Genomic DNA, 8,929 nt, shown 5'->3' on the forward strand with positions numbered 1-8,929 from the left:
TTGAGACTTTTCAAGGAATTTATATGCGTGGGATTTCAAAGAATTTTTTTTATGCTTGTTTCTTAATGCATTGAAGTGTTATTATGAGGGTAAGACTTGGGAGTTGGGAGAAGTTAATAAATGTTAAGATTTTTTTTTTTAAATCAAAAAATCAGGAAATTTAGATTGGGAGATTGGAGCTCCCACAAGGCTTGAGGTTGAAAACCCCTTTTTACTTAATGTATAGTAAGTATAGATGTGTTGAGACTTTTCGATGAATTTATATGTGTTGGATTTCAAAGAATTTTTTTTATGTTTGTTCTTAATATATTAAAGTGTTATTATGAGGGTAAGACTTAGGAGTTGGTAGAAGTTAATAAATGCTAAGATTTTTTTTTTTTTAAATCAAAAAATCAGGAAATTTAGATTCGCAGATTAGAGCTCCCACAAGCCTTGGGGTTAAAAACTCCCTTTTACTTAATATATAGTATAGATAATATAGATATAGATATAGATATAGATATAGATATAGATAGATAGATAGATAGATAGATAGATAGATAGATAGATAGATAGATAGATACAGATATAGATATTTATATTTGTTTTAGATTTTTTTTAATATACAAATTATTTTTTTAGATTTTTTATAAAAATAATTTAACAATCTCATCACTAACTATAGTGTATGAGAGAAGTTAAAAAGGGTGTAATAGTAGATATAAGAGAAGTCAAAAAAACTTGTAAGTTAAGAGAAGTCAATAAATGCTAAGGTGTTTTTTTTTTTTGTTTTTTTGTTAATCAAAAACTTAGAAAATTAAGATTAGAATATTGAAACTCCCAAGACTTGTTTGTTAAAAACTCCTTTTTCCTTATGTAATACTAGCATATCACCTGTGCTATGCACGGATTGTATTTACAATTATCTATATGTATGAATTGTGATTTTTAAATATTTTTTTCTTTTTTTTTTTAAATGTCTTCTTTTTTTCCTTTTTTATATTATATTAAAGTATAATATTTTGATAATAATCATATGTGTTAGACTTTTCAAGTAATTAAATGTCTTTTTTTTATATTATACTATAATAAAGTTTAATATTTTGATAATAATCATATGTGTTGGACTTTTCAAGAATTTTTTTTTATGCTTCTTCTTAATGTATTAAAGTGTTATTATGAGGGATAATAATCATATTTGTTGGGACTTTTCAAGGAATTCATATGTGTTGGATTTTAAAGAATTTTTTTTATGCTTGTTCTTAATGCATTAAAGTGTTATTATGAGGGTAAGACTTGGGAGTTGGGAGAAGTTAATAAATGCTAAAAAAAAAAAAATTTAAATCAAAAAATCAGGAATTTTAGATTGGGAGATTGGAACTCCCACAAGACTTGGGGTTAAAAACCCCTTTTTGCTTGATATATAGTATAGATGCTAGCCTATCACCCGCGCTATGCACGGGATTAGTTTCGATATTTGTATCTGTTTTAGATTTTTGTAATATATAAATTATGTGTTTTAAGATTTTTTATAAAAATAATTTAACAATCTTATCACTAACCATAGTGTATGGGAGAAGTTGAAAAGGGTACTGGAGAAATTATACACGGATTGTATCTATAATTATTTGTATGAGGTGATTTTAAATGCTGATCAGGAGTTTTTGACCAAATCAATAAATGTAGACATGTGGAAAGACATGTGGATTGAAAAAAATTAATAAATACTAATAAGGGAATTTTGACCAAATTAATAAATGCTAAGTTTTTTTTTTAAATAAAAAAATTTAAAAATTTAGATTGGGATATTGAAACTCCTACAGGCCTTGGGGTTTAAAAACCCCCTTTTGCTTAATATATAGTACTAACATATCACTAGTGCTATGCACGGATTGTGTTTACAATTATCTATATATGTGAATTTCGATTTTTAAATGTCTTTTTTTTTTAAATGCCTTCTTTTTTTTCCTTTTTTATATTATATTAAAGTTTAATATTTTGATAGAAATCATGTGTTAGACTTTTTAAGGAATTAATATCTTTTTTTTATTATATTATATTAAAGTTTAATATTTTGATAATAATCATATGTGCTGGACTTTTCAAAAAAAAAATTTTATGCTTATTCTTAATGGATTAAAGTGTTATTATGAGAGATAATAATCATATGTGTTGGAAATTTTCAAGAAATTCATATATGTTGATTTCAAATAATTTCTTTTTATGTTTGTTTTTAATACATTAAAGTGTTATTATGAGGGTAGGACTTGGGAGTTGGGAGAAGTTAATAAATGCTAAGGTTTTTTTTTTTTAAATCAAAAAATCAGAAAAATTAGATTGGGAGATTGGAGCACCCATAAGGCTTGGGGTTAAAAACCCCATTTTGCTTAATATATAGTATAGATACTAGCATATCACCCGTGCTATGCACGGATTGTGTTTACAATTATTTATATATGTGAATTGCGATTTTTAAATATCTTCTTTTTTCTTTTCTTTTTTTAAATGTCTTCTTTTTTTTCCTTTTTTTATATTATATTAAAGTTTATTATTTTGATAATAATCATATGTGTTAGACTTTTCAAGAAATTAAATGTCTTTTTTTTATTATATTATATTAAAGTTTAATATTTTGATAATAATTATATGTGCCGGATTTTTCAAGAATTTTTTTTTGTGCTTATTCTTAATGCATTAAAGTGTTATTATGAGTGATAATAATCATATGTGTTGAAACTTTTCAAGGAATTCATATGTGTTGAATTTCAAAGAATTTTTTTTATGCTTGTTCTTAATGCATTAAAGTGTTATAATGAGGGTAAGACTGGAGGGTTGGGAGAAATTAATAAATGCTAAGATTTTTTTGTTTTTTTAAATCAAAAAATCAAAAAATTTAGATTGAGAGATTGGAGCTCCCACAAGACTTGGGGCTGAAAACCCCCTTTACTTAATATATAGTATAGGTACATAGATAATTTGGCAATTTTGATCAAAAATCAAAATTTTAAAGCTCCAAGTTGTGGTCTGTTGATACGCAAAAGCAAATCTAGATTGTTGGATCTGTTACAGGAACTTAGATCATTGTTTGGATTGTTGGACCTAGATTGCTTGGATTATTTATTTATTTTAATCAAATCTGAGATCATTGTCTGGATTATTGCTTTTCTTTTTTTTCTTTTCTTTTTTTATAGTTGTTCTTGTTGTTCATGATGATGAAATAGATAAAAAAAAATTTAACTGATAAATTATTTGAACAGATTTGGACAAATATTTGAACATATAAGGAATTTCAATAGATAGATATTCCAAAAGATAGACAAGTTAAAATAAGAATTTCAACAGATATATATATATATATATATATAGAGAGAGAGAGAGAGAGAGAGAGAGAGAGAGAGCAGTGTAAAAATTCAACAGCTCAAGAAGTAAATTTCAAGAGAGAGCAAAATTTTAAACAGATAAAGAGAAAAAAAATTGAACAAATAGTCAAAATTTGAACAAATAAATATAAATTTAAACTGATAAAAAATAATATGAACACATAGATATAAATTTAAACAAATAGTAAAAAAAAATCAAATAGATTATAAAAAAAAAAAGGTCAACAAATAAATTTGAAAAGATAGTTCTCACCAAACTATTTCACAAAGGGTGAACTTTTCACCAACAAAAAATACTCACTGAATCTAATATCTAATACCTTATACCTTCCTTAAGTTAGATTTTTCAACAATTATCTCTAAAATAAAATGCCTACAGGTATCTATGTAATCCTGGAAACAACACAAATCAAAGGTACTTTTCTTTATTTTCGGAAGTAGAGTCCTTCAATAACGTCCATTGCTTTAAGTTGGCGTAACCAGCAAGGAACACAAACTGGGAGAAGCAGAGAAGCATAATCATAGCTTCAAAAAGGAAAGGATACTTCTCGGGAGGACACAACGCCAAGTACACAATATGAAGAACAAGAGAGCAAATAACAAGAAATGCCATGACGAATGATTTCAAATTGGCAAGAGATTGTGCATCTCTTGTATGTTGTCTTCCAGCAGGTGCATGGTAAAGAAGGATAAAGAGAACATACAGGGAAATGTAAGGCAAAATCAATTCATCACGACACAGCAGCGGGAACATAGAGAGCAAAGCATAATGCATCATCCACTTGAAAAGAAAAGGCTCGTCCCCGGCCAAAAGGCTAACAGGTATAAGCGGCAGCAGAATAGATTTCTCATGCACTGTATTTCCAAGCAAGCAATAATGCAAAATTGTTACATAACATCGACATAAAACTCAAGGAAAATAAGTACTTGAAGAGCAAAGAATTGGATATTTTTACAAACCTTGGTATGAGAATAAATAGAATGAGAGAGAACTATTGAGCAACCCATACAGGAAGCCTTGGTTGCTTGGAGCCCGTATTTGTTGAATCATCGATGGCAGACAGGCAGAAATAGTTGCCCCAAAACTGAGAAGCTTCAGAGATGGTACTGTGAGCAATCTTTTCCACTTTATAAGTACTGATGAGGTGCACCAAAAGTTAGCCACATAATCCTCATAAATACCCCTTTCAAATGGGGCTAGACGGGAGAGAACCTGCACCAAGCACAGAGCTTAATAACTTATCATAATCAATTAGCTTGTCAATAGAACAGAATAATAAAAAGACACAGGAAAACACAACAACTATGTCGCATAACACACGTAAACAGCTGGGGTTACCACATTTCAGATATCTACGTAGCAGGAAAAGGAGCATCAACAAAAACTAGAATATAATCCAAAGCTGGAGAAGATGAAAACCAAAAAAGTTAAAAAAAAAATTAAGATTGCATGCTAGTATTAACCTGCAAAAATGCATCCACTGACTGCAGATATGGCCACCAAACAAGGGCAAATGTACCTATGACCACCAAGCCCAGTTTTGTCACCTTGAGAAGTGGATTCTGATGCCTCAGGCATTTACCCAAAAGATGACTGAAAAATGCAGGCGCAAAATAGGCACTCATCTACGTAAAAACAAGCACAATTCCACCAAATCAAATCAGCCAGTTAAATTATATGTCTATAGCGTAAGCAAGTGTTGGACAGCTCCGAAATATGCCCATCAGAAATTAACTAAATCAGTATATGGTCCTTCCAATAAAGATATCAAATGATTGACTGGCATGATTTTGTGTCTTGCACAAACTACAAAAGAATATCAAAATCATTTTACTCAAACCATGCACAACTTCATTCAGTCAAGTTGCTTAATACAAGAAAATAAGCGTGACATTGATAAAAGATAGAAATCATAGAAACAAGTTTTAAAAGGTAACAGGAAGAAGAAAAAAAAAAAAAGACATAATCTAAAGCGGTGTTTGGGATGATCTAAATAAATATACTTTTTGACTTTTTATGAAAAAAACGTCTAATATGGATTGAATTTGAAGTGATGTGGTAAAGAGGCGATACGATCCAAATAAGATAATTGTGACCCAAACACCCTAAGCCTGAGCTATGCAATTTATCCAAGAAGTCACCTGCTTGTGATTGAGAGCAAGACAGAACAGGACAGAACCCAATAGGTCTTTGTTAGAGAGGATGGCCGCAGCAGCTCCAACAGCAAGGCCTAAGCTAATGCAATTGTACTGAAATGAAATATTGTAAAATTAAAACTGGCAAACTCACAAATTCATACGACAAGTTTAAAATATTTTGTTCACCACCTGAAAATGACCGTGATCAATCAGTATCAGACATGGGTTGAGCAAAATCATTGCAATATGCCATGCCACATCACTTTTACGTCCACTGCGGCTACCAGAGTAGTACACGACAACAAAATACAAAACTGCGGGAAAGAACATCAGCGCATCCGAGGACAAAACTGTCCACCTCATGAGCAGCTTTCTGTGGGAAAAACATTAGAACAGCTGAAATAATTGCAGGAATAATTAAATGACTAAAATAATGCCAAAAATAAAGATTGCAGTACCATTAATCAATATGTACTGTTACAATACACACCCAAAATAGGACTCATGGCCACGAGAATCATAAAGCGAAACAGAATCTGGATGGAAGGTTCTGAGGAAAAGACCATGAACATAACTCTGGTAGGCAGTAAGGGGAGGGTAGTCAAGTCCCCAATAGCTCAAATTATTGGAGGTGCTATTCCGGTACCAGTCACCAGCTGGAAGATTAAGGGTGATCTCCATCCAATGCCTTTGCGCTTCAAAGTCCCCATACTTGGGTGGCTTCCCAGCACCAGAGTAAGGATGGAGTGATACAGCAGCTCTTACCAACAGTGCAAACACACTGATACAAATAAATGAAGAAACAATACCCCTATGAACCAACCACCACCATATGTTGTCCTCGTCTCTGTCTTCCTCTTTCAATGCTTTCATTCCCTTCCTCTTCTCCATTTGTTTCTCTGACCAATTTTATTCTGGTAAAAAGTCTGAAAATTCAATCTTCTGACAAAAGCATGAATAAAGACTGCCAGAAAGAAAAACATCTAAAACACTTGGAACTGGTACATACTCACAATTAAGCAAAACATAGTAAATACATATATGCATGTAAGGTAATGAATCAAAAGAACTTGAATCATGAATTGACAAAATTTTATTTGACATAAGCCCACCTAGGACAGACAAATGGTTGAATTCATACAGGTACGGGTCACATCAAATTCCAGAGAACCCCCACGTGATTAGACTAATACTGTCAAAGAACCCAAATTCTACTTACACAAATTTAAACTCATGATCCAAATAGATTCAATAAACAAACAAGACTTCATGGTGGCTCTATGGCATTTTTAAGTCTTATGACATCTGATATTAGGTTTCAACTCTCAATCTAAGAAAAGATGTGTATGCTACACCAACCACCCTCCAATGAAAAATAAATAAATAAAACAAAGACACAAATAGGATTTCTAAATTTGAACTTCAAGAATTTCAATTGGGTGCATACCTACAGTTTCTTTTAAATTGTTCTCTACCTCTTTGATGAATTTAAATTGTCAATACTGGTTTGCTCATGTTCACTTGATTCTCTCAATTATAAGTGAGATATTCAATGTACTTCTGCTTGAAAGTAAAGGAGCAAGAAACCACACTTCTCATAAAACAATTCTTATGGGGTTTTGTTCAAATTCTTGTTATGAGCCATTTTCCTCTAGAAAAAAGGGGGAGGGAAAAAAATCAAACACAAAGTGATGATCATGCATAACGCAAAGTCTGCTGCATATACAGGTTGCTAAGTAAAACAACAGATCCATGTTTCACATTATCCGTTAGCAATTGGGTATTAGCGCATCCACATTGGGCTGCCATTGCCAAATTTTGGCAAGAGTCGACAAAAACAGGTCTCCTTCCCTTCCTCATCCTTTCCCAGCAAAAACTCTCTCAAACAGAAAATAATATTTTTAAACAAAATTCACCACAAAAAAAAAAAAAAAAAAAAAACCTCCATCATAAGAAAGACGATTTCAGAAAAAAAAAACCTGGATTTCAAAATGCGTGATGGATTTCAGACAATTTCAGCAATCTCAAGCTTCGTCTGGTTCATCTGATTGCTTCATCTGTGGTTTAGGGGTTTCGGCTTCATCTTTCGTCTTAGGGTTTGTTTGTGCTTTGCCTTCATCTTCTCCAACAGAAAGACGATTTGAAGGAGTCGAGTTCAAGGGTTTTGGGTTTCTCAGAAGGATCGAAGTTAGAGATCTAAAGGGTTTAGGATTTAGAGATAGATAAAACAGAGGGAAGAGAGAGGGTATGGACGATCGGCGGAGACAGAGATGCAGGGATCTGGGCGATAGATGGAGAGAGGCAGGGATGATCGGGTGATATAGTTGAAAAACATTAATAAAAAAAAATTACTCCTGCAACAAAATATTAGTCACTTCCTAATTTTTTTATTGTCCCAAAAATATTAATTAGTATATTTAGTTTTAATTTTTTGAATTTAATTTTTTAAAAATTAAATATTTTGTTTTTCGTATTTTTTTATTTTTAGTGAATATTTTTTAAATTTTAAGTAATTTTTTTACTTTTTTAGATACGGTTTACTTAGATATATTTAAATAATAAAATATTTGTGAAAAAATATTTTAAAAAATTAATAAATACACAAAAATATGAAAAATTACTAAATTTTCATTTTTTTTGTGTTTTTTGGTATTTAATATATTTTTTAAATATTTTTTTCACAAATATTATACTTTTTAAGTGCGTTTATGTTGGGTGTACCTAAAAATTAAAAAAAAATTACTGAAAATATTAAAAAAATTCATTAAAAATATTAAAATAAAAAAATAAAATTTTCTAAAAATTGGCCAACCAGTCCCAACATCTGTTCTAACCTGGCCATCCCAAGTTCGAGACTAAAAAATGTCTAAATTCCAAACTCGCCTACTTAAACGAATAGTTATGAACTATTAATTTATTTACTAATTATTTGAAATTAAAATATTAATAAGACTCAATTATAAAATATAATCATTTAAAAAGTGTTTTAGTTTAAACTATAAAAAAGTGTATATTTATTTTATTTTTTTTAATCTTTCTATTATTTTTTAAATTTATTTTATATCTAAATAATATAAAATGAGGTACTCAATCTATCAATCCAATTTTGGATTTTCTTTGCCAAATGTTCATACTCTAAAATACTTTGTTCATAAGGACAAATTTCTACAAAATAGTCAAACTATCCATGTATATATATATATATATTGTTTCCTAAACAAATCCTAACCAAAGTTGTCGCTCTCTCTCTCTCTCTTTCTCTTTTTCACCGTTTTATCTCTCTCTTCCGTTATCGATTCCCTCCGCTCACCCCACTGCAATAATCCCATGCCATTTTTCAACTGGGTTTGGTTGTTGCATGCTTAGATATGAAGTATGATTTGAACCTGTATTAGTGGAAGGTCCCGGTGATACTCTGATGAGGCTTCATT

At 30.6% G+C, this 8,929-nt stretch overlaps 1 protein-coding gene across 3 annotated transcripts; it reads right to left on the reverse strand.

Moving 5' to 3' along the window:
- Nucleotides 1-3,544: 3,544 nt before the first annotated feature.
- On the reverse strand, nt 3,545-7,876 carry LOC114268230 (ALG6, ALG8 glycosyltransferase family). 3 transcript variants are annotated; one of them, XM_028209354.2, is made up of 7 exons: nt 7,478-7,876; nt 5,989-6,412; nt 5,688-5,871; nt 5,502-5,609; nt 4,824-4,985; nt 4,320-4,572; nt 3,545-4,214 (listed from the first exon to the last, which is right to left on the reverse strand). In XM_028209354.2, exons 2-7 carry the CDS (start codon nt 6,387-6,389, stop codon nt 3,769-3,771), a joined length of 1,554 nt encoding a protein of 517 aa, XP_028065155.2. In that variant the 5' UTR covers nt 6,390-6,412; nt 7,478-7,876; the 3' UTR covers nt 3,545-3,768. The 3 variants fall into 3 exon arrangements, with proteins under 3 accessions (XP_028065155.2, XP_028065156.2, XP_028065157.2); XM_028209355.2 differs by having other exon boundaries at nt 5,989-6,397; nt 7,478-7,834; XM_028209356.2 differs by having other exon boundaries at nt 5,989-6,462; nt 7,478-7,815.
- Between the last annotated feature and the right edge of the window lie 1,053 nt (nt 7,877-8,929).

This window comes from Camellia sinensis, chromosome 1 (assembly GCF_055761805.1).
Source record: "Camellia sinensis isolate YWXY chromosome 1, ASM5576180v1, whole genome shotgun sequence".
In the NCBI taxonomy this organism is placed as follows: domain Eukaryota; kingdom Viridiplantae; phylum Streptophyta; class Magnoliopsida; order Ericales; family Theaceae; genus Camellia; species Camellia sinensis.